Below are 23,873 nucleotides of genomic sequence, written 5' to 3' on the forward strand. Positions count from 1 at the left end.
GGGAGCAACTTAGCTGTCTAGTTTGTCTCGAAGGCCTGGCTTCTCCTGCCCAGTAACAACCATGGCTGCTGAGATTTATGGATATTGTCATTTCCTGTATCCGATTGAACTAGGGATGGAAGGACCTGTCAATTTATGATCTCTCACTTTCTCATTTCCCCCCAGTCTTAAACACAGTCCTCTGCATCTGGCGGCGATTTGTGATTACCAATGAAAATTTGTCAGGATTTCAGTGCAAACCTGTCCTGATAAACACAGATCGATATGCAGCCTTATCATTTTCTGTAAGCCATTTCCCCTATTTTTTTTTGGTACGATATTTGCACTAATACCTTCATTCTTATGCACATGCTCCTGTAATGTTTGCATTTATGCAAGCATTGCTTGGTTGGAGCACTGCATTGCAAAATTCGGCTAAGTGAGACTTTTGAAGGACGGCTGAGTCTCAATCTGCATACAGTGGTGCCCCGCAAGACGAATGCCTCGAAGACGAAAAACTCGCTAGATGAAAGAGTTTTCCGTTTTGGAGGTGCTTCGCAAAACGAATTTCCTATGGGCTTGCTTCGCAAGACGACAATGTCTTGCGAGTTCCTGCGGGTTCCCCCCCCCTTTTTCTAAGCCGCTAAGCCGCTTATCAGCTGATCCGATCAGCAGATAAGCCGCTAAAAGCTGCTAAAAGCTGCTAAAAGCTGCTAAAAGCCGCTAATAGTGCTAATAGCGCTAATCCGCTAATCCTTCAATGGGCTTGCTTTGCAAGACGAAAAAATCGCTAGACGAGGAGAATCACAGAACGGATTCTTTTCGTCTTGCGAGGCACCACTGTATCGCCTTGGAAAGTGTGGATTGGGTAGAGCTGGTTTTGAACATGTTCTGCATTGGATTTCTCCCCCAATCCTAGATTCGACTGACTGAAATTTCTGTCTCGTTTGGCTGTTGGACTTCTGTGTCAAAACAGAGTGTGTGCAGCGACTGGGGCAAAGAAATAAATACCTTTGCTTAGTTTTATTTCAAATACTTAACAGTCAAACGCTGTAAGCCATCATTCATCACCAGCATACAAAACATTTGATTAACTTAAATACAGTTTTCAAATAACCAATTACCCTATCACATCCCTTCATTCGGTGCAGAAAGTAAATTCCCCCTTTAATTAGTCACATTGACAAGAGACCACAGGTGTGCTGCCAAACCTCTGAGTAGCACCATTGACCATCTCAAGACAAAGAAAAACCCAACACAAGCAGGCTTCCAATTTGAAATGGAGGGGGGACAGAAGCTGTGCCCCCACCCCCAATGGCAGCGGCCTGTCATGCAACCCCCCTGGAAAGCCTGACCTTTAACGCCTTTGTCTGAAACTGGAACAAGAGTTCTTGCTTTCCAGTTCCGTACATCCCAGCTGGCAGGATGAATGTTAGAGGGTAAGGATTTGCTGAATTTAATATTTGAACTGGAATACAAAATGGGAGGTGTGAGGAGGTCAAGAAACTAGTGAAGAAAATATAAGATTTGAAAATATTAATCTATTTTTCAGTTTTGATTTTTGGCTTTTCTTTTTGTTCTTATTCTTTCTTCTTTCTTCTATCAACTGTTTTTCTACTGTGTATCTTTTATTGGTTTTGCTTTTGTAGTTTGAATGTTGGAACTTGTTGGAATTTGTTTTTATTGTTTGTGAAATATTAATAAATATCATTTTTTTTAAAAAAAGAAAAACCCAACACAAGCAGGCTTCCAATTTGAAATGGGGGGGGGGGCAGAAGCTGTGCCCCCACCCCCAATGGCAGTAGCCTGTCATGCAACCCCCCTGGAAAACCTGACCTTTAACGCCTTTCTCTGAAACTGGAACAAGAGTTTTTGCTCTCCAGTTTCGTACATCCCAGCTGGCAAATCAACCACGCTTTGTGAGGGAGAAGCAGAAATTTGCCTCCTTCCCTGCAGTGGGGGCTGAAATCAGCAGAGGGGCTCTCTTTGTAATTCCTCCATCCTCAGAGGCTCAGGGGTGGTTCTGGTCCAGCAGGATATGGTCTTCTCAGTGGTGGCCCCTAAGCTATGGCACCTTCATCGTATGGCTTCCAAAGGTTGCAGAAGAAACACCTCTTTTCTCTTGACACTGGAGAAGTATGTTCTTAGGACCCACCTTGTTTTTAGGGTCGAAAGTTGTTTCAGCCGTTGAAAGGCGGTTGGAGGATGGATGGCGGCTAACATATTGAGGTTGAATCCTGACAAGGCAGAAGTATTATTTTTGGTGGGGACAGGGGGGCGGGCGGGTGTGGAGGACTCCCTGGTCCTGAATAGGGTAACTGTGCCCCTGAAGGACCAGGTGCGCAGCCTGGGAGTCATTTTGGACTCACAGCTGTCCATGGAGGCGCAGGTCCATTCTGTGTCCAGGGCAGCTGTCTACCAGCTCCATCTGGTACACAGGATGAGACCTGCCCTGCCTGCAGACTGTCTCACCAGAGTGGTGCATACTCTGGTTATCTCACGCTTGGACTACTGTAATGCGCTCTACGTGGGGCTACCTTTGAAGGTGACCTGGAAACTGCAACTAATCCAGAATGCAGCAGCCAGACTGGTGACTGGGAGTGGCTGCCGAGACCATATAACACCGGTCTTGAAAGACCTACACTGGCTCCCAGTACGTTTCTGAGCACAATTCAAAGTGTTGGTGCTGACCTTGAAAACCCTAAACGGCCTCAGCCCAGAAGACCTGAAGGAGCGTCTCCATCCCAATCATTCAGCTAGGATACTGAGGACCAGCGCCAAGGGTAAGGGTTACCAGATTTTTTCCAATGTATCTGGGGACACTTTTCAACTTCCTACTAAATAGATGGATTTTGTCAGTGGACTGATTAGTAAATCCGGGGAAACGGGGTTGTCTGGTAACCTTAACCAAGGCCCTTCTGGCGGTTCCCTCCCTGTGAGAAGTGAGCTTACAGGGAACCAGGCAGAGGGCCTTCTCGGTGGTGGCGCCTGCCCTGTGGAAAGCCCTCCCAGCAGATGTCAAAGAGATAAACAACTATCTGACTTTTAAAAGACATCTGTTTAGGGAAGTTATTAATGTTTAATGTTTTATTGTGCTTTTAATTCTGTTGGGAGTCACCCAGATGGGCAGGATACATTGTTGCTGTTGTTGTTGTTTATTTTTAATGTTGTTTTGTAATGTCAAAGAGATAAACAACTACCTGGCATTTAGAAGACATCTGAAGTCAGCCCTGCTCAGGGAAGTTTTTAATGTGTGACATTTTGATGTATTTTTAATCTTTGTTGGAAGCAGCCTAGAGTGGTTGGGGAAACCCAGCCAGATGGGCGGGGTACAAATAATAATAATAATAATAATAATAATAATAATAATAATAATAATAATAATAATAATTTGCTGTAATTTGCCCTAGTGTCGGGCACTGGCTGGATAAAGAGGAATGGTGGAAGAGCCAGCCCAGGGAAAGCACAGAGGGAGAGAATTTGGATTCTGGATTCTAGCGGTGGGAATAGCGGTTTAGGTCCACACCCCAGAGGAGGGGAAGAGCTGAGAAGTGCTAGAAGCTGGGATCTTGGAGGAGGAGGAGAAAGAAGAGGAAACAGGCAGGTGGCCCAGCGCAAGGCAGAGACAGGAACCTGACCTGGCAGCTCCACCACAGAGCCACCCTATCAGCTTCTCTTCTGACAGCCGGCAAGCCCCCTCCACTCCCAGAACAAGCATAGCTGTCAAGCGTCCCTTATTTGGCGGGACAGTCCCTTATCCCTGCGCCATGTCTCGCTGCTGTCCCTTATTGATGATGTCCCTTAAATAAGCTACTGAAGGTAATGGGGCCCTTTCTATGTCCAGCTGTGCTTTGTCAACAACAAATTGTTGCTGTTTTTTGTGTTGAATATATGCTATATGGTAATTTATGGACCTAATAGGCATCTAAAGCCATTTGTACGCAACAAAATATGTATTTTATCAAAGTAATTGTTGATCCCTTATTTTGGCTGCTGATCCCTTATTTTTGAGGCTGCTGGTCCCTTATTTTCAAATCTGTAAGTTGACAGCTATGAGAACAAGGCGTCTGAGGCATGTTGCAGAGCAGAGAGCCAGGCAGACGCAGAGAGGGTCCCTTGGGAGTTGCATAGACAGAGTGAAGGGCCGGACACAGAGGGATAAGGAGTGGAGGGGTGGCGGCGTTACAAGCCAGTCCGGGCAACCGCTTCATCTAGAGGGGATCAACCCTGAGAAGCCTCTGTTCTGCTTCCTTAATGGAAAAACAAACTAATTAATTGTAAATTAGCTGGTGTTTCCCTGTCTTTCTTTGATCTGTGAATGACCTGCTCTCCTTGTCAGCTCCCTGACAGTTGGACTTTAAGGTGAAGAGTACAGCGGATGCTCGGGTTGCGAACGCGATCTGTGCAGGATGCACGTTCACAACCCACAGCGTTCGCAACATGCACGGGATGCAATTCGGCGCTTCTGTGCATGCACAAAGCGCAATTTAGTGCGTCTGCGCATGCCCGACTGCTGAAACCTGGAAGTAACCCGTTCTGGTACTTCCGTGTTTCAGCAGTCCGCAACATGAAGAAACGCAACCTGAAGCGGACACAACACGAGGTAACAATAGATAACTAAATATGTGGGTCTGTTGGGGAAGCACACCTCGGGCACTTTGCATAGCCACACCACACTCCGTGACTTTGTTCCCCTCCGATTCCCCCCTCCACCCTTCCAAGTTTCCGTTCGCCCATCCCTTTCTCCTCTCCACACGGCCCTCCATGCCCCATACGGTGAGCCCTGCGACAAGGCCAACCCCCCACGTCCCTGACCCCCCCATTCCCCCCTTTGCCCCCTCGCTTTGCTTGAGGTGGGCGCTGCTCCTGCCTGCAGACTTGGTGGTGTGGCTCTGCTGCGTGCCCAGGCTGAAGGGATGGGGTGGCGGCATCGGGGGCGGCAACAACATCATCATGGCGATGGAGCCTTGTGGCTTCTCCGGGCTCTTGTACCAGAAGCAGGAGCACATGGACCGGAAGAGGAGGACCGTGGCCCAGACACACCACCACCGAGTTTGCAGGCCCATCCCGACTCCCCTCCCGTCTCTCCGGCTGCCATTTTGGACAAGGAGGTGGAGGCAACTCCCAGCACGCCTGCCTGCTGAGCCCAGACGAGGAGGTACTGGGAGGCCCTTCTCTCCACCTTCCTCCCCGCCAGCGACCGCTCCCCGTAACCCGCGAGGCGCTACTGACCGGGCTTGCCTCTGCTTTGTGTCTTTGTTCCGCAGGGTACGGCCACGCGGCCCCGAGCACCGATGGCGGGAAGGTCTTCTGCATGTTCTACGCCCTGCTGGGGATCCCGCTCACCCTGGTCATGTTCCAGAGCCTCGGGGAGAGGATTAACACGCTGGTGAGGTACCTCTTGCACCGCATCAAGAAGTGCCTTGGGATGAGGCGGCCGGAGGTCTCGATGGCCAACATGGTGACCATCGGCTTCTTCTCCTGCATCAGCACCCTCTGCATCGGAGCCGCCGCCTTCTCCTACTACGAAAACTGGACCTTCTTCCAGGCCTACTACTACTGCTTCATCACGCTCACCACCATCGGCTTCGGAGACTATGTGGCCCTGCAGAAGGAGCAGGCCCTGCAGACTCAGCCCCAGTACGTGGCCTTCAGCTTCATCTACATCCTCACCGGCCTGACCGTGATCGGCGCCTTCCTCAACCTGGTGGTCCTGCGCTTCATGACCATGAACGCCGAGGACGAGAAGAGGGACGCCGAGCACCGGGCGCTGCTCAGCCGCAACGGCCAAGCCAGCAGCGTCCACACCACGGACACCACGGCGTCCTCCACGGCCGCCGTGCTGGGGGGCGTGGGGGTGGGCAGCGGGGCCGGGGGGCGGGGGGGCCTCCGGAACGTCTATGCCGAGGTCCTACACTTCCAGTCCATGTGCTCCTGCCTCTGGTACAAGAGCCGCGAGAAGCTGCAGTACTCCATTCCCATGATCATCCCCAGGGACCTCTCCACCTCCGACACCTGCATGGAACAGAGCCACTCGTCTCCGGGGCGGTACCCCGAGACGCCGCCCAACCGGTGCTTCTGCAACGCCCAGCGCTCGGCCATCAGCTCTGTCTCCACGGGCCTGCACAGCCTCTCCGCCTTCCAGGGACTCATGAAGCGGCGCAGCTCGGTCTGAAGGCTGGCGAGACCCTCTCCGGGACTGTCCTCCATGGCAGAGGAAGGGGAGGAGGAGACCGGTGGGGGTGGGGTAGGGAGATAGGCACGCAGAGACCCCAGGCTGGGAGGAACGGTGCCCACCGTAACCGAAAATTCATACAGGTGACAATCTAAAGGGAAGGGAAGAGTCGGCAGCTGAGCCGGGCGTCGTGAGCCTAGGAGGACAGAGCAAGAGATGGGTTGGCTCCCTGGGTCACGGGGAAACCGAGTCATGGAGAGCTCAGAGGGGGCTCAGCTGCAGAAAGGGGGGTGAGATATGGAGGTCCAGCTGCTCCGGAGGGGTCAGCTGCTTCGAGCCCATTCTTCCCTGGAAGGGAGTCCCGACGGCCACACTATGAATGCTCCCAGTTGCAGCAGCTCCGCAAAAATGTGAAACTTGAAAATCGGGGTCCCCCCCCCCATGGGAGTGGGGTATGGGATAAAGTGGGGCGGGGCGGGGGCAGCGGCAGCTCTCCTGGCTGAGTGTGATTTATACCTCTGTGTAGACTGATGGAAGGACATAGCATCTCTCCTCACCCCTGGCCAATAAATGGGGGAAAATTAAGTTCTGGGTCACCCCACGCCATTCATTTCATTCCCTTCATTTTAGGGGTGAGTTAGCTCCTTTCTCCCCTGTAAGGAGGGATCGGATACGGGGCAGGGAACTCTGACCCTAAGTGTGCAAATGTCTTCAGTTACGAATGGTGTGTGTTGGCTCTTGGGTGATCAAAGGCGGCCATTGATGTGCTGCGTCCCGTTCCTTCGGGGAGATCTCCACTCCAGGGGACAAGGCCATGCAAAGCAGCTCCTGGGTCATGCACCTCTGAGCTTGTGTGTTTTCCGCAACGCGGATGAACTCGCCCCCTCCTTGCAGCTTTATACAAGACCTTTTATGCAAGAGTACATGGAGCCCGTGAAACACCCAAGTCCTGCTCCACGGGGCTCAGAGCTGTGCCCCATATCTCCCCAGTCTTGACCCACCCCTCCCTCTTTTTGCCCTCAGCCCCCACAGCTTCCTCTCAAATCCGTCTCTGTTTTGGAGGGCGGTTGCGTTGCTCTTTTCTTTAGGCACAGCGCAGGATCATGCCAGCAACGTCCTGACTTGTGGGGGCAAGCTCCGATCCATCACCCCTGCAGCCAAGAGATTCCCACTTTTCTAGGAATGGCTGTTTTCCTGCAAAAATGCAGTAGCCATACAAAAGAGGGGTATTTAGCAGGCAAAAATGAGCCAGTGAGAAGTCCATTGACCCCACCAGCCAGTTGCTCCTATTGGAAAACCAGCCACATCTCCGCCATTGATGTTGGCCAATCGCCTTCAAACTAACCAACATAGCTGCTGGGGGCATGCTAGAACGTTGTGGGATCAGCCAGACCAGAGGCCCCCTCCATCTGCCAACTCAGATCAGAGGAGCATCCGATCAGAGAAGCATCCGATCTGCCCATTTTGGTTTCTCATCTTTTCCAGTTCAGTTCTCCATGATTCCACACCAGTTTGTGATTTATTTTCCTCTAAAAAAAGATTAAAAGTTCATCGGCATTGGATTCAAATTACGACTCCATGATACTATTTACCTGCCTTACGGGGTGACGTCTGTAGATTCAGGATGTCCCACTTTAAACAGAACAGTTGCACAGGATGTGTCCCCCATCTTATAGCACAGTCGTACCTTGGTTGTCAAACGCCTTGGTACTCGTCCGTTTTGGCTCCTGAACACCGCAAACCCAGACATGAAAGTTCCGGTTTGCCAACATTTTTCAGAAGCCGAACGTTCGATGCGGCTTCTGATGGAGTGTAGGAAGTTCCTGCAGCCAATCAGAAGCCGCGCCTCGGTTGATGAACGTTTTTGGAAGTGGAACGGACTTCTGGAACGGAAGGTACCACTGTAGTTGTTTCAGAGGGTGGAAGTTGTGGCAGTGGGCGAGGGGTTGCAAAGGAGGAGGAGGGGTCCTGGCACTTCTCTTCCATCTCCAACGTCCTAGGTCGGTCCGGGAGAAGACGCCATCTTGCCACTCCCTTTGGGCAGCACAATGTTTGGGGCTGGCCCTAGAGGCCGCTGTTCTTTCTGAGGGGTGGTGGTGGTGGTGGAGAACCCCTGTCCCCATTCTCTCCCTTCCTGGGGCAAGTTCCACTGACCTCGCCCTCCGTCCGTGGCCTGCTCTGGAGCTAAGAGCATTAAACTTTCTCCCAAGCATCCGTCGCTTCTCATTCTGCACATTTGCTGAACATCGGTGTGCAGAGGACTCTGTGTGTGGTGCAGCGGAGGGAATTGGGAGGAAAGTACAGAGAGAGAGAGAGAGAGAATATCACAGTCCAGCTCTGCTTCCCAAGTAAAACAGGCTCACGCACCAGCGAGCAAATCAGGCTAAGACGGTCTTAGGCGAAAGCTTTTTATATTTCTGCCCATGTGACCCCGGCCGCGGCGGCAGAGGCAACCCGCGAAGCGTCACGTAGGCAAAGGAGGAGGTCGAGGCCGGCTGGGTTGCAGACGAACCCTCTGGGATGCCGCCCGGTGCCCTGTGGCTGGTTCCAGAGCGGCAAAGCGTGGAGGGGGAAGATGGGTGGGTCGATGGAGGAGGAACGATCCCTGAGCTCTTTTCGGAAGGAGAAATGCGTCTTTCTGCATGCGTGTGTGCATGTGTGCAATTCACGGCCCCGCTCGATAAAAACCCCTTCTCTGATCCGTCCATTTTGGCAAAGCTGTACAGGCCTCTTAGGAGGCAGAATTGGGCCAGGAAGCATTAAGCGAGCATATTGCTCTCGCCGCTGTCAATCATGCCCATCCCGCGTCGTTAAGCAATAGTGGCTTAACGGGGGGGGGGGGGAGGGGAGTGGAGGCACGGAGCGAATGAGATCTTCCCTCACGCATTTCATTACCTGGGAGTAAGAAGGGAGGCGAGAAAGCAATATCTGCCGGCTGGCTTAAATGAGCCACAGTTTCTCAAGCGGAGGATCAATTGTCCCTGGAAACCCTGATTCAAGAGGAGCAAAGTCTGGATTGTAGGATCCCAGGAAGTCAGGAATCTGGTACCAGTTACAGATAGGTAGCTGTGTTGGTCTGCCATAGTCAAAATAAAAAAAAAAATCCTTCCAGTAGCACCTTAAAGACCAACTAAGTCAGTTCTTGGTATGAGCTTTCGTGTGCATGCACACTTGTGTGCATGCACACAAAAGCTCATACCAAGAACTAACTTAGTTGGTCTTTAAGGTGCTACTGGAAGGAATCTGGTACTGAGACAAGCCAGGGTTCAGCCCAGCACAGGAACCCTCATGCTGCCTAGCAGTGGCTCTCCAGGGTTCCGGGAGTGAGTTCTGATTACTTGGTGGGCGCTCTGCACATGCTCAGGTGCACTTCCTTCACAATTCAGTAAATATGTCATTTACTGAAACTGAAACATGGTAGGGAGGTCTTGCACCCCTCCTGTGTCCCTGGCCTTTGAACTCAGGGGTGGCCAACACGTTGCTCTCCTGAGAATGCTGGTCCAGAGTTCCGATCATCCCTGGCCAGCCGCTGGGGATTATGGGAGCTGTAGTCTTCTAGCATTTTGGCCTATCTGTGTTCTTCCCGGCGTTCCTCATTAATTCCTTGCCTTTTTAAGGCAACATTTCACAACGGAAAACTGCATGCACCCGGCAACACGTACCTGGGCGACTGTGAATCTACGTGTCGTTTGAACAACTCCCATGGAGGTCTCTTCCAGCTCCACAATTCAACGATTCTGCGGTTCTAATCCAGCCTGCCTCAACCTTGGCCCTCCAGATGTTTTGAGACTACAATTCCCATCATCCCTGACCACTGGTCCTGCTAGCTAGGGATCATGGGAGTTGTAGTCCCAAACCACCTGGAGGGCCGAGGTTGAGGAAGCCTGTTCTAATCCCTCAGGAATGCCCCTCTTCATGAGACCCTGAAAATATGGGTGCCCCCAGGGCGACAAAGAGGGCAGTTCCCACCCCCTCCATATGAACCATAATCTCCAGATCCCCATTTTTCATTCAAAAAATCAAGAATAAATTTCTAGCCTTTGTAGAACCTGAGACAGGAGGCACAACATACAGGTGCTTTTCTAATTTTTTTTTGGGGGGTGTTAACTTGCTCTCTCTCTTTCTGTGTTTTCCTTTGCCCCCATCCCCTTGGAAAATCCCTGATTGATGCCTGGGAATATCTGTTTGTCTGCAGGAGGCAAGATGAGTTTTTTGTTCTGTTCCAACAAGGCTCCCCTGACGCGTTTTCATCCATTTCATTTCATTTTTAAATTTGTATACCGCTTTTAACTCACCAGAGTCACAAAGCGGCTTACGTACAATAAATAATACCATAGCAGAACACCGCAATCACAACATAAATCATGTAAAATAATTAACAAATCATCGGTAAAACAACCTCCTTCGATAAAGCACTGTTAACGAAACAGCTTAACAAATAGGCTAAAGAGCACAACCACGAGAAAAGTCGTATTATAAAATTATCCTGAATACCATCAGTTTGCTGCGATTCCTGCATCTCAGGGGGTTGGGCTGGATGACCTTTGAGGGTCCCTTGCAACCAATTTTATGGTTATACCAGTAGCCCTGCAATACAGTGAACCTCAAATGTGTGTTGATCACTATGGTTCACTTCGTGGAAATGTTCAGGGAGGCAGGAGAGGATATATTGTTTATTAATATCCTTCCTAACTTGTGCTAGCAAGTTCTAGAACTTAGCAGACTTTGACTTTCCCCTTTTAAATGCACAGTGGGTAGCTGGTTGCAGGCTCGTGTAAGCCTCTCACTATTAGGTTCCAGGTAAGTCACCTTATATCCCTCTTAAAAGAATAAACACGCCACAATCTTGTGTAAAGTAGTTTACTCACATTCTGTTCACGGTTGGATCCCTGAAGGCAGACTTAGTTACAAATATGTACATGTGGACGTACCCCATATGGGGGAATAATCCCAGTGCTTCTGCTAGCTGAGAGCTAGCAGAGCATTTCTAGCTAAAAAGCTGGTCCAACGATGCATGGCGTCAAAGAGAGAGTGTGCTGCGTGTCCTATCCTTTTGTGTTACCTGGACAGGTAAGGTCACACCCACATTCAGTCACATGCAAAGGAAGGATGCTCCAGCCAGGAGGAAACAGGAAGTATTCAACTGGCTGGACCAAACATCCCCCTGCATGTCCACTCTAGGAAAATGAGGAATGTTGTACTTGACTGCTCCTTATGTATCACATCCCACACCCTTAACAGCAGAGCCCCACACTAGAGGCAATTAGTCACACACATCTGAGCTGTGCTGGGAGAAATGAGTCTCAATTTACAAGCCGCGATCCCTGCCTTGCACGGGGTTCGACTAGGTGAGCCTTGGGTCTCCCTTGCAACTCTGCAACTCTATGCTTCTAAGTCCTATTGAGCTCAACAGGACTTAACATAGAGTTACGTGCAACATGAATGACCCAAGCCAGGCTAATTTTGCGGTAGTTGGAGGTTCTCCATGTTCAGACAGCAGGACACACACACACACACACACACACACACACACACACACTCATTCATTATGTGGGTGCAGTGAACCCCAGATTATTTCCATTCAAGCTCTTTATTCTTGATCCACTGCTTGTTTCCGGGGAAACCCTAAATTCCACCCGCCTTTGCACATCCAAGGAAATGGGCACAGTTTCCTCACTTGGTGCGAGATGAAACTGAGGCAAATCAAGAGCCCCTAGTCACCCCCAGTCTTAAACTCAGAGCCTTCTAATTATTCCGAGATGAAAGCAACTTGCAGGGTTGTTATCTCAGAATAATAAGACCTCCCCCCCCCATCAACTGATCTGGGTTCACGGTCTGTTTTCCTTGAGCTATCAGAAGTGATTCTGCTGCAACGAATTAGCCGGGCAGGCTGCCGTCTAGGAAAGAAATGCGTTTTTAGAGTTATCTCCCAGTTCTGCTTCAAAATCAGGGACTTTTGCTGAATTCCTCGACTGCAGGGGAATTCCGCAAGGCTTCACTGCTCATGGGGGAATGAAAATAGAAATCAGAAAAATGATAATATTCAGCTGCAACACCCAGAAGCAATGAATGAGAGTGGCATTTGAAAGCTGTCTCAAGGGGCTTGGCCACACACACCTTTCACCCAGCTCTTTCCTGACACAGCTCTGTGCTTTAAAGCTCCATCTTTCCCCCCACGAAGAAAAAACACTCTTGAGTGCATTATCAGAGCAAACGTCAATTCAGATTTCCTGTGCATTGCTGTTTGCGCCGATTCAGCTTTAGAGATTGAGTTTTCGTGGGGGGGGGGAGGGAGGGAGGTTCTCGGACGTTGCGGTTTAAAGTGTGGGAATGTTCACACACTTTCAATATTGTCTGATTTTAGCCTTTCCAACTTGTGTTAACAAGTTCACAATTTTAGCAGAGTAACATTCCCCTTTTTAAACTCACAGCGGATGCGTTTGCTCAGGCTTGCTAAAGCCTCTATAATAACTGTTCTGGTATTTCCCCCTTATTCCCTCATAAAAGATAAGACACGACACAGTCTTCTATAAAAGTATAAAAAGAGTTTACTCACATTCTGTTCACAATCGGATCCCAGAAGGCAGACTTAGCTTAGAAAAGTAACATACACCTGGAAACTATCTCATAAGGATACAGTCCCTTTGTCCTCTCTTGGCTGGAAGGCAAGAGGGTACCTTTGGCTAAGCAGATGTTGCTTCTTCGATGCATGTAGTCAAAGAGAGAGAGAGGTGGCTGCCCTGCCCTGTGCTGTTGTCGTTACCTGCACAGGTGAGGCCACACCCACCTCCAGTCCCATGCAGAGGAAGCCTGTCCCAGCCCAGAAGGAAACAGGAAGTTTACCAGCTGGCTGGACAAACATTCCTCCCCATGTGTAAACATCTTCACTCCAGGAATGTTGTACTTGACTGCTCTTGTGTTTCACATCCCACATAAAGAGTGAGCCATGCCTGGAAAGAGTGGAGGAAATGTACGTGTGCATAAGGAAATGTGCATTAGCTGATATTCCTGCATGGCAAAGGGGTCAGGCTAGATGACCCTTGGTATCCCCCCACCCCCAACTCAACAGTTCTATGATTCTTACAGCTTAAGAGCTGCAGTGATTCTCCCACAACCAGCTGGGAGAAATCATTGAGACTGGGTGAGTGTTTTATGGTGCAACTGGGGTGGGAAGAGGGTAGACAGAATCACTGAATCGTAATGTTGGGAGGGACCCTCAAGGATCATCCAGTCTAACCCCCTGCAATCAGGGACCTCAGCAAAAGAATCCCTGGCTGACATGCAACTGGGAGGGCCAAGGCCACTAAGCAAGCCAAAGGCAGGTGCCAGCTGTTTCTTCACATTGCCCCATTGCTCTGATGGGCAAACCGATCCCAATACACTCATCAAAGGGAAATGCTTTGTTGCAAAACAAATCCAGAAATTCAAAACGCAAAAAGCCGGCCTTCTACCCTGTTGCAAGACTCCGCTGCAAAAGAATGAAGTCTGCCAAATGCAAAAAAGGTGAAGCCTCCAGACATGTCCCTGGTCGGAACTCGAACCCGTAGCCTCCTGCGCTGGCACTGGCACGCTGCTCCTGCCCATTGCTACGCCTCTCCTTTGCCAAAGAGCCGCTCCGCTTTCCTTTTCCGGCTAACACTGCACACCAAAGGCGGTGGCTCAAGTCTGGGGGGAAAGAAATCTCAGCCTAACTAACCTAAGCGCGGGGTTGGACTGGATGACCTTCCGGGGTCCCTTCCAACCCGGCAGTCCTATAATTCTATGCTGCAGCTGCATGACCGATGCAGCAAGTTGCTGGGAATAAGCTGGGGAGACGCTCAAGACTAGGACTGAGCCCTGCGGCAATATTCCCTTCCTCTTCCTATTCATTTTATGGGCCAGCCCACTTGGACTATTAGGGTATTTTGGGGGTTGGGGGCAGAATTCAAAGGTCACGGGGAAAATGGATCAAGCCGGTGTTTTGCAAAGTTGCAAAGGTGACCCTGCATTTTGCTATTTTTCAACAGGCGAAGAAGAATTAACCCCCCCCCCCAATTTCTAATACTTGACATTGTATATAATGTTAGATATGGGATTTTAAAGAAGAGCTATTTATTATAAATGACGCTATGTACACACCATATCGACGTAGACGTGATCTCTTGCAAGGGTATTGCAGGGGGGGGGGGAAACTTGCTTCCGAGCAATTGGGGAGAATTTTATTCTTAGCTGAGTTTTTTTTCACCCATAGAAAAATAAAGAGTTGGGGGTGGGGGGGGTGGAATAAAATGCTCCTGGACAAATCTTCTCTCTTTCTCATGCCAAAGCATATTTGTACTGCTCTTTTACTTTCATTTTAGAAACAAAATAAAGTCTGAATTCAAGATCAGCTGCCTCCCTCCGTTCTTTGAACCACTCTCCCTTTCTAGATATCTGAGATGTGCTGCCTTTGTGGGTTATTGCTGAAGCTCAGTTGTGCTGGGAAACAGACCCACTTCTCTGAGTAGGATAGCAGAGTCCTGTACGCTGAAATTTGTTGAATTGAATTTTATTATTATGGTCACAGACCACTTATAGTATCAGGAAAATCATAAAACACCACAGGAATACATTGAATTGCAATTGGGTATAACAGAGACAATACAGATATAGAGGCAGTTAAAATCTTGATCACTAAAATAAAACCTAAAATTGTCATTTAAAACCCTAATCATTTTGGTAGTACAGCTTGTTCCCTGGATTTTATGGCAGTCACACAGAATTTGGTCACCCTTAGCATGATCTCTAGATGTCCTCTACCAGGAGTTTTAGATATTGAAGTTCGGACCCATTTGGAGATTTTTGTGTAACAGGAGTGATAAATACCGAGCGTAGATCCCCATAGAAATGGCAGCATAACAAGACATGAGAGACAGTTTCTACCTCCATCAAGCTGCAGGGGCAGATTCGTTCCACGCACGGTTTACCCTCGAATCTGCCCTGCAATAAGGCAGATGGCAGCACGTTGGTTGAAATTTGTTCTTCAAATGCTCCCTCTGCAAACCGTGATGACAAGCATTTTCCAAATGGCTGGATATTTGGCCAATATTTGATATTCAACGTCACCGTTTGACATGCAATGCTTCCTCCCAGTAGCCAACAGACATGCAGCAGCAGATAGGTTTCTCTACTGCAAAGCTTTAGCCTAAAAGCAAATGTGAAAAGAAAAGGCAATATCCTGTATCAGAGAGAGGGGGAGGAAATTGTGCCATACATGTAACGCAAAATTTTTTTATAATCCCAGATGTCTACTAACAGTTTTCTTGATATAATTACTTTGCAAATTTTTGCTTTTCAAGTTTTGCTGATTTTATCCATGTTTTGTTCATAATTCCTTTTTTGTGTACCCCTCCATAGAGATTTTTATGCTGGAAGTGGTCTATACATTTTTCTAAGTGAATGTATGAATAAATTACAGACTTCAAAGATGTGAAGTAACAGCCAGCGTTTCACAGTATCCAATCGCTGCTTTGCAAATGTCTCCTAATCAGTTTCCTACTGTCAGGGCCTCAGTAACAGAGGCACAGGGGAGAGAGGAAATGGAGAGCGAAGGGGAAGAATCGGAGGGTAGCGTAGGGGGGTATAGCAGTGACCCGAGAGATTCCACGAGCCTCTCCAGTGAATCAGAAGATTCCCAGAAGGAGGCGCCGAGGGTTAGGGCAAGGGGGGCTAGCGGGGACTCCCAAAGCAGCAGCTGGAGATCAGGACCAGCTTCCCCACCAGAGCGTAGTGGGGGGGAAGGGTCCCAGGTGTCAGAGCCAGCGTCTCCTCCAGCAGGGAGAGGAGATGAGTCGAGACTGACCACGCCTCCATCGGAGAGTGGGGGAACGGAGGGGAGGTCAAGTCCAGCTAGCCTCCCCGAAGGGGGAAGCAGTGACAAGAGCAGTGTAACGGTCAGAAGGAAGGTTGGGGGCTGGGCGCGCGCGCCAAGTTCAAATGTACAGGCGCGTGGGACAGCAGAAAGCCCGGATTGGGAACCAGGTCCTAAAGCCCGCCGGAGGGAGGGAGAAGAATCAGGGGAATCAGCGTCAGAAGAATCTAGGAAGGGCGAGACCCCAGCGGACAGGCGGACCCAGAGGAGGAAAGAGCGGAGGAAGAGGTGGAGCAAGGCCAGAGTCTTAAACTGGCATCTGGGGGGAGGAGACTCAGACGGAGCTTCGGCGGTCTAGAGTTTCAGACGTAGAGCTGCACGCTGTGGCTGTGGAAACGAAAATGAACTTCAATAAAGACTTTTGTACATAACAACGGAGTGGCGTTGGTCCTTTGTGAGCTGGGACCTAGGGCAGCTCTGACACCTACTATTAATTATATTCAGTTGAATTTAGTCCATTCCCAAATATTATTGTGAATTGCCCCAACATTTAAGGTCAGCTGATGCAGCAGATTCAAATGGTTGTGGGGTCCAGATTTATTTCCCCAAACTAGCAGGGCCTTTTCTTCAACAGCCCCAGATGACATTTGGATGACCTTCCGTCCAACGTTTTATTGTCTTCCTATGTGCCTTTGCTCTGCATCGTTCCATCGTGTCCCTGGTACTTGAAAGGTAATATTTCTTTTGTGCTTTATTGCGTTTATTACTTGTCTATTTTCAGTTGTCATTTCAGTTCTGTATTTTCATCTAAATTCGATTTTAAGTTTTTATTTATTTACTTCTTTATTTGAAAACCAGGCTCACCATTCTGCAAATCAGTCATTAAATCAAATTATGTGAACAGGGGAAGGGGAACCTCTCCAGTTCCTAGGTCACATTTTGCTTTCAAAATTCCAACATCAAAATTTGAACCCAATGGTCAAATTAAGTCATTTGAATGCTTTATATATTTTTAAAGGAATCCCAGCTCTTATGGAAATGCTTTGCCCACATTTCACATGAGAATGAGATGGGATATCTCTGCCCTGGTGTCCATCCTCAGATCTTTCTCTTCCATTGGGGTGAGGAATTACATCACTTTCGCCCTCTCTCCATCTGCAGAACTGGGCAATTTTTCCATGCTCCAGACGCGCATGGAGATCTGGAGAAGAGGAGACAGAGAAGTGGTATGAGAGCCATCTTCAAATATCTAAATGGCTGTTCCGTGGACGATGGAGAAAGCTTGTTTTCCGCTGCTGCAGATGGCAGGACATGAACCAACGGATTCAAACGATAAGTAGGGTGATTCTGATTAAACACTAGGAATAACTTTTGGATGGTAAGAGTGAAACAGATACCCTCTGGAGATGGTGGGTTCTCCTTTATCGGGGGTTTTTAAAACCGAGACTGGGTGGTCAAATAGAGGTTGGATAGCCATCTGTCACAGATGCTTTAGCTGAGATTCCTTCATTGGAGGGGGTTGGACTAGATGATCCAAAGTCTCCACCCACATCGTTCTGCCTGGACACGGAGGTCCAGCTCTGAGGGCCTTCTGGCAGTTCCCTCCCTGTGAGGTGAGGTTACAGGGAACCAGGGAGAGGGCATTTTTTTTTTTTTTGGCAAAAATTTTATTGGTTTTTACAATATCAACGACAAACAAAAACACAAAACAAACAAAACATGACAAACATAAATCATAACCTTATTGAAAATAACAGTTATTTACTTTGTAAAACGACTTCCTCGTTTCCCCTTAGTTGAATTTCATTGCATTTCCTTATAACGGTTTTCCAAATCCCAATTTTGATACCCTTTAAATTAAACAATAACATCTTTAAATCTTCTCCTTCTTGTATTAAACATATTATTTTATCAGTTAACATAAATACAATCCTAAGCCCATTAAGTATCTGGAAGCTATTTCCAGTTAGTTTAGCTTAACAAATTTAGCTAAATAATCATTAAATTTCTTCCATTCTTCGTGGTGTTCCTCCTCCTTCTGGTTGCAGACTCTTCCGGTTAGATCAGCTAGCTCCTACTAAATAGATGGATTTTGTCAGGGGACTGATTAGTAAATCCGGGGAAACGGGGTTGTCTGGTAGCCTTAACCAAGGGCCTTCTGGCGGTTCCCTCCCTGTGAGAAGTGAGCATTGTCGGCCAAAAGGTGTTAAAAGAAGGATGGAACGTTTTTTATGTATGCAACCACAGCAGCAAGAATTCTTATCGCTAAATACTGGAAGACTCAAGATTTGCCCACACTGGAAGAGTGGCAAACGCAATTGATGGACTACATGGAATTGGCCGAGATGACTGCCAGAATCCGAGATTTGGGAGAAGAAACAATTGAGGAGGACTGGAAAAAATTTAAGGATTATTTGCAAAAATTTTATAAATTATATGAACTATAAAAACTCGCATGATTTGGAATGGTTAGCTCCAGCAACGAGAGTGGATGTTATATGAAATTAGATAATATCAATGAAAGGATTAAATATTTAAATGTTTAAAATGATATTATGTTGGTTTGTAAAGTAATTGGATAATAAGTAATTTAAATTTAAAACGTAATATTTGAAAGTACAAAAGAAACACATGAAACAAGGTTATAATTTGCTGCTAATTTTTATTGTTGGGAATGCACTGTGTGGGAGATGTGGGGAAGTCCGATAGAAGACTGAAATAAGCTTGGAAATAATTCTTTTTTTTCTCCCCCCCCTTTTTTTCCCTTGCTGTTCTTGTTTCTTTGTATATCTGACTGGTTATCTTTATCTGGAAAAAATGCAATAAAAATTTTATTAAAAAAAAGAAGAAGTGAGCTTCCAGGAAACCTGGCAGAGAGCCTTCTTGGTGGTGGCACCTGCCCTGTGGAACGCCCTCCCATCAGATGTCAAAGAGATAAACAACTACAGTGGTACCTTGGGTTACAGACGCTTCAGGTTACAGACTCCGCTAACCGAGAAATAGTACCTCGGGTTAAGAACTTTGCTTCAGGATGAGAGCAGAAATCGTGCAGCAGTGGCGGCAGCGGGAGGCTCCATTAGCTAAAGTGGTGCTTCAGGTTAAGAACAGTTTCAGGTTAAGAACGGACCTCCGGAACGAATTAAGTACATAACCAGAGGTACCACTGTATCTGACGTTTAGAAGACATCTGAAGGCAGCCCTGTTTAGGGAAGTTTTTTGTGTTTGATGTTTTATTGTGATTTTAATATTCTGTTGGGAGCCGACCAGAGTGGCTGGGGAAACCCAGCCAGATGGACAGGGTATAAATTATTATTACTATTATTATTTTATTAGTATTATTATTATTGAATTGTAGAGTTGGAAGGGACTCCAAGGGTCATCTAGTTCAACCCCCTGCAAGGCAGGAACCTCAGCTAAAGCATCCATGACAGATGGCCTGCCAACCTCTCCTTAAAAACCTCCAAACCTCATTGCAGTGGGTTGTAGGTTCCTTCCAACTCTGCAATTTGATGATTCTTTGATTCGCTCCCAGAGCTACCTGGAGATACCGGGAGTTGAACCTGCGACCTTCTGCATGGTTGTTGTTGTTGTTGTTGTTGTCATCATCATCATCATCATCATCCAGGCCATTACTGAGGCAAGACACATCCCCTGCCTCACCTCCAGATATAAAGGAGAAGTAGACAACATTACTCCAAAACTCTGGACGAACCCTCTCAGCAGTTTCATGTAGATGTTAAGCAGCAGAGGGGATAAAATGGAGCCCTCATGAACCTCATATTGAAGGCTCCATGGGGCCCAAACATCACCCTCTGGAAACTGTTGGGATACTGCCGGGAAGACGGGGGCATCAGGGAGGCATCAGGCAGGCCCCCAGCTATAAAAGATGCAGCAGGAAATGTTTAATAATGAGACCCATGGAGGAATAGGATGGTCACCAATTTGGATAGCTTTAAAAGAGAATCCAATTTATACTTGTTTGACACACTTCTTCTTCTTTGGTGATCCCTTGCAGCCGAGGAAGATTGTCTTCCATAAACACTGTTTATGTACGTTTCCGAGCACAATTCAAAGTGTTGGTGCTGACCTTGAAAGCCCTAAACGGCCTCAGTCCAGTATACCTGAAGGAGCGTCTCCACACCCATCGTTCTGCCCGGACACTGAGGTCCAGCTCCGAGGGCCTTCTGGCGGTTCCCTCATTGCGAGAAGCAAAGCTACAGGGAACCAGGCAGAGGGCCTTCTTGGTAGTGGCACCCGCCCTGTGGAACGCCCTTCCACCAGATGTCAAAGAGAACAACAACTTTCAGACTTTTTAGAAGACATCTGAAGGCAGCCCTGTTCAGGGAAGCTTTTAATGTTTGATGCATTACGGTCTTTTAATATTTTGTTGGAAGCTGCCCAGAGTGGCTGGGGAAGCCCAGCCAGATGGGCAGGGTATAAATAATAAATTATTATTATTATTATTATTATTATTATTATTATTATTATTTTAACAATGAGTCCGTAAGTGATTGTGGGGGCCAATTCTGGATCCACACGTCCTTCCACAGTGGGGACATAGGTTTCCGGGTGGGAGTTGATCACGGTGTGGATTTACCAAGTGTGCCTTCATCTTGGCACATTTCTCTTTTCCGTCCTGAGTTTGAGCATCTTCAAAGCCCATGACACCTTTGCGTGCTAAGAGGAAGACACACTTCGCAAATCCACACCTAATGAACTCCCACCCGGAAACCAATGTCCCCACTGTGGAAGGACGCGTGGGTCCAGAATTGTGGAAGTGTGTCTTCCTCTTAGCACGCAAAGGTGTCATGGGCTTTGAAGATGCTCAAACTCAGGACGGAAAAGAGAAATGTGCCAAGATGAAGCCACACTTGGTAAATCCACACCGTGATCAACTCCCACCCAGAAACCTATGTCCCCACTGTGGAAGGACGCGTGGGTCCAGAATTGGCCTCCACAGTCCCTTACAGACTCATTGTTAAAACCGTGTTTATGGAAGACAATCTTGCTTGGCTACGAGTGATCACAGAAAAAGAGGAGGAGGAGGAAGAAGAAGAAGAAGAAGAAGAAGAAGAAGAAGAAGAGGAGGAGGAGGAGGAGGAAGAGGAGGAGGAGGAGGAGGAGGAGGAGGAGGAGGAGGAGGAAGAAGACTGCCTGCTTTGGGAACCATTCATTCAGAGCGTCAACTGCGTCTGATGCTAGCCTTCCCAGAGGCCTGAAACTGGGTGTGCGTTACCACCAATGGGTACGGTGCTTGTTTTGGAACGTGTTCCACAGCTGGGGTGGTGGGGTCATAACTTCTCCTAGTCCCTTGACAGAGAAACTGGGAACAGCTGCTTGCCAGGAATGTGCCTGGAACAGAGGGCGTCCTGAGGGGCTGAGAGGTGGGTTGCGGAGGCGGCAGGGGGGCAGCGGGGTCCTGAGAATGGAACAAGGAGCCTGCCGGCCCTCCGAGTTGCCACAAAGACAGAAAGTAACCTCTGGGCCCCGCTTCTGCCACAGCTCCGAGGCATCCCCGATGAGTTTGGAAACTGTTTGTTTTTCCTTTTGTCAGACATGAAGATCTGCTAATGAGAAGGGTCTGTTCTTGCTTCTTCCCGGTGGACTTTTCCCACGGAACGAGGCATGCGGTTTCAGGCTGTTCTGTTGCTCTGCGGCAACCCAGAAAGAGCCACCCAAGTTTGGAGGGCTGGAGTGGGACTCCGGAGGAGCCAGGAATTGACCACCAAGAGGCCAATAGGATGCTTGAAGGGGTGTGTCTGTGGGAGAGAGAAGGAGCCTCTCTTTTCAGCCCTGGCCTTTCCCAGGGACTCAAGGCAGGCTGGAAGCCCCTTGAAGATACACCATGTACAAAGCACACCAAGAAAATGCCATTTCTGCCACTGAGTTCCATAGTTTAAATATGTGCTTTGTGAAGATGAACTTTCTATTCTCTGTCCTGAAGCTTCTCTTGGTTTTGTACAGCTTTGGCATGGAATAAATGTCTACTGATTCCCCAGTACCCTAAATTAAATAACTGAACACCCCCTCAGGGGCGCTCTGTATTTCACTCTTACCTCCTTTGTTCCTGTTGAAGTAAGAGCAGCGATATCGCAGCTAAGAAGCTCAAATCATATCCATATATCTGACTAAATAAAAAAATTCCTTCCTGTAGCACCTTAAAGACCAACTAAGTTAGTTCTTGGTATGAGCTTTCGTGTGCATGCACACTTCTTCAGATACACCCAACTTCAGATACACCCAACTTCTTCAGATACTACAACTTAGTTGGTCTTTAAGGTGCTACTGGAACGAATTTTTTTATTTTGACTATGGCAGACCAACACGGCTACCTATCTATATATCTGACTGATACTCTTCTTTGGAAATTAAAGCAATGTCCAACCTTCAAAATCTTGCAGAAACTTAGTTACAGATGAATTGAAATGTAATATTTACAGTCACATGGTTGTCCTACAGTCCCTTCTTCCAGCTTCCAAACAACTGTATTTTCCTCTCTTTTCAGAGCTCAGCAATCTCCCGTATCTCAGTTACATAGGCTATGCCTTGGAGCTCCTAGGAGAGATTTCCACTTTCGCCTTCTCCTGTGGCTTTGCTCTCTTTCTTTCAAGCCGAGAAGAAGCACTGCAACACTCCATTCAACTTAGCAGTGTTCACAGTGGATTCTAATACACCATCATCTTGCTTCACATAAAATAGAGTCTCTCCTTCACTAGCTAGCTCCTGTGTGACCAACGTTAGCCAATCACATGAGAACTACTAGAGAACTGCTTAGAATTCAATCAAATTTAAACACATGGTAATGCAAGCATTTACAATTACAATTACTATACTTAACAGTTCCATGAGGGAATTCTGGCATTGGGAGCAGATTCCAGACCTTTATCTAGCTTTCACCTGGTGCCGTTTCAATGTTGGTTCTGTGGGAATGTTCAGGGATACAGGAGAGGATATATTGTTTGATTATATCCTTTCCAACTTGTGTTATCAAGTTCTACAATTTAGCAGAGTAATATTCCCCTTTCTAAACTTGCACAGCGGATGCATTTGCTCAGGCTCGCTAAAGCCTCTAAAATACGTTTTGTTGGCAATTCCCCATTTAGTCCCTCAGAAAAAGATAGACACGACACAGTCTTTTATAAAAGTATAAAAAGAGTTTACTCCCTTACATTTTGTTCACAATCAGATCCCAGAAGGCAGACTTAAGTTAGAAAAATAATACAGTGGTACCTCGGGTTACGAACTTAAATTGTTCTGGAGGTCTGTTCTTAACCTGAAACTGTTCTTAACCTGAGGTACCACTTTAGCTAATGGGGCCTTCCGCTGCTGCCACACTGCCGCCGCATGATTTCTGTTCTCTTCCTGAAGCAAAGTTCTTAACCCAAAGTACTATTTCTGGCTTAGTGGAGTCTGTAACCTGAAGCATCTGTAACCCGCGGTACCACTGTGTACACTTGGAAACTATCCCGTAAGGAGACAGTCCCTTTGTCCTCTCTTGGCTATAGAGCATGTTAGGCTAAGCAGATGTTGCTTCAATGAATATAGTCAGAGAGAGAGAGATGGCTGACCAGTCCTGCTCTTTCATTACCTGGGCAGGTGAGGTCACACCCACCTCTAGTCACATGCAAAGGAAGTCTGTCTCAGCCTAGGAGAAACAGGAAGTTCCAACTGGCTGGTCCAGACACCCCCTTTTATGTCCGCTCTAGGGATGTTGTACTTGACTGCTCTTGTGTTTCACATCCCACAAGTTCACACTCATGCTTCTGTCCCGGGCGCCTGCAATTTGCAAAGAGTGATGGCTGCACCAGCAGCATCCGAATCAGAGATGCACTTTGCTCAGGGGTCAGATTCCTCACAGCTGTGACCCAGATCCTTCCTGGGGGGCAGCAG

General features: G+C 47.9%; 1 protein-coding gene across 1 annotated transcript in view; it reads left to right on the forward strand.

Annotated features, from left to right (window-relative positions):
• The window catches only part of KCNK3 (potassium two pore domain channel subfamily K member 3), a 101,250-nt gene extending 93,528 nt beyond the window's left edge, over positions 1–7,722 (forward strand). The window contains exon 2 of the mRNA XM_082217951.1: positions 5,247–7,722. Coding sequence (XP_082074077.1) covers positions 5,247–6,154 — 908 coding nt within the window. The 3' untranslated portion in view covers positions 6,155–7,722. The remainder of the gene's footprint in view (positions 1–5,246) is intronic.
• Positions 7,723–23,873: the final 16,151 nt, after the last annotated feature.

The sequence above is a fragment of the Podarcis vaucheri genome (genome assembly GCF_965113315.1).
Source record: "Podarcis vaucheri genome assembly, chromosome: 3".
In the NCBI taxonomy this organism is placed as follows: Eukaryota; Metazoa; Chordata; class Lepidosauria; order Squamata; family Lacertidae; genus Podarcis; species Podarcis vaucheri.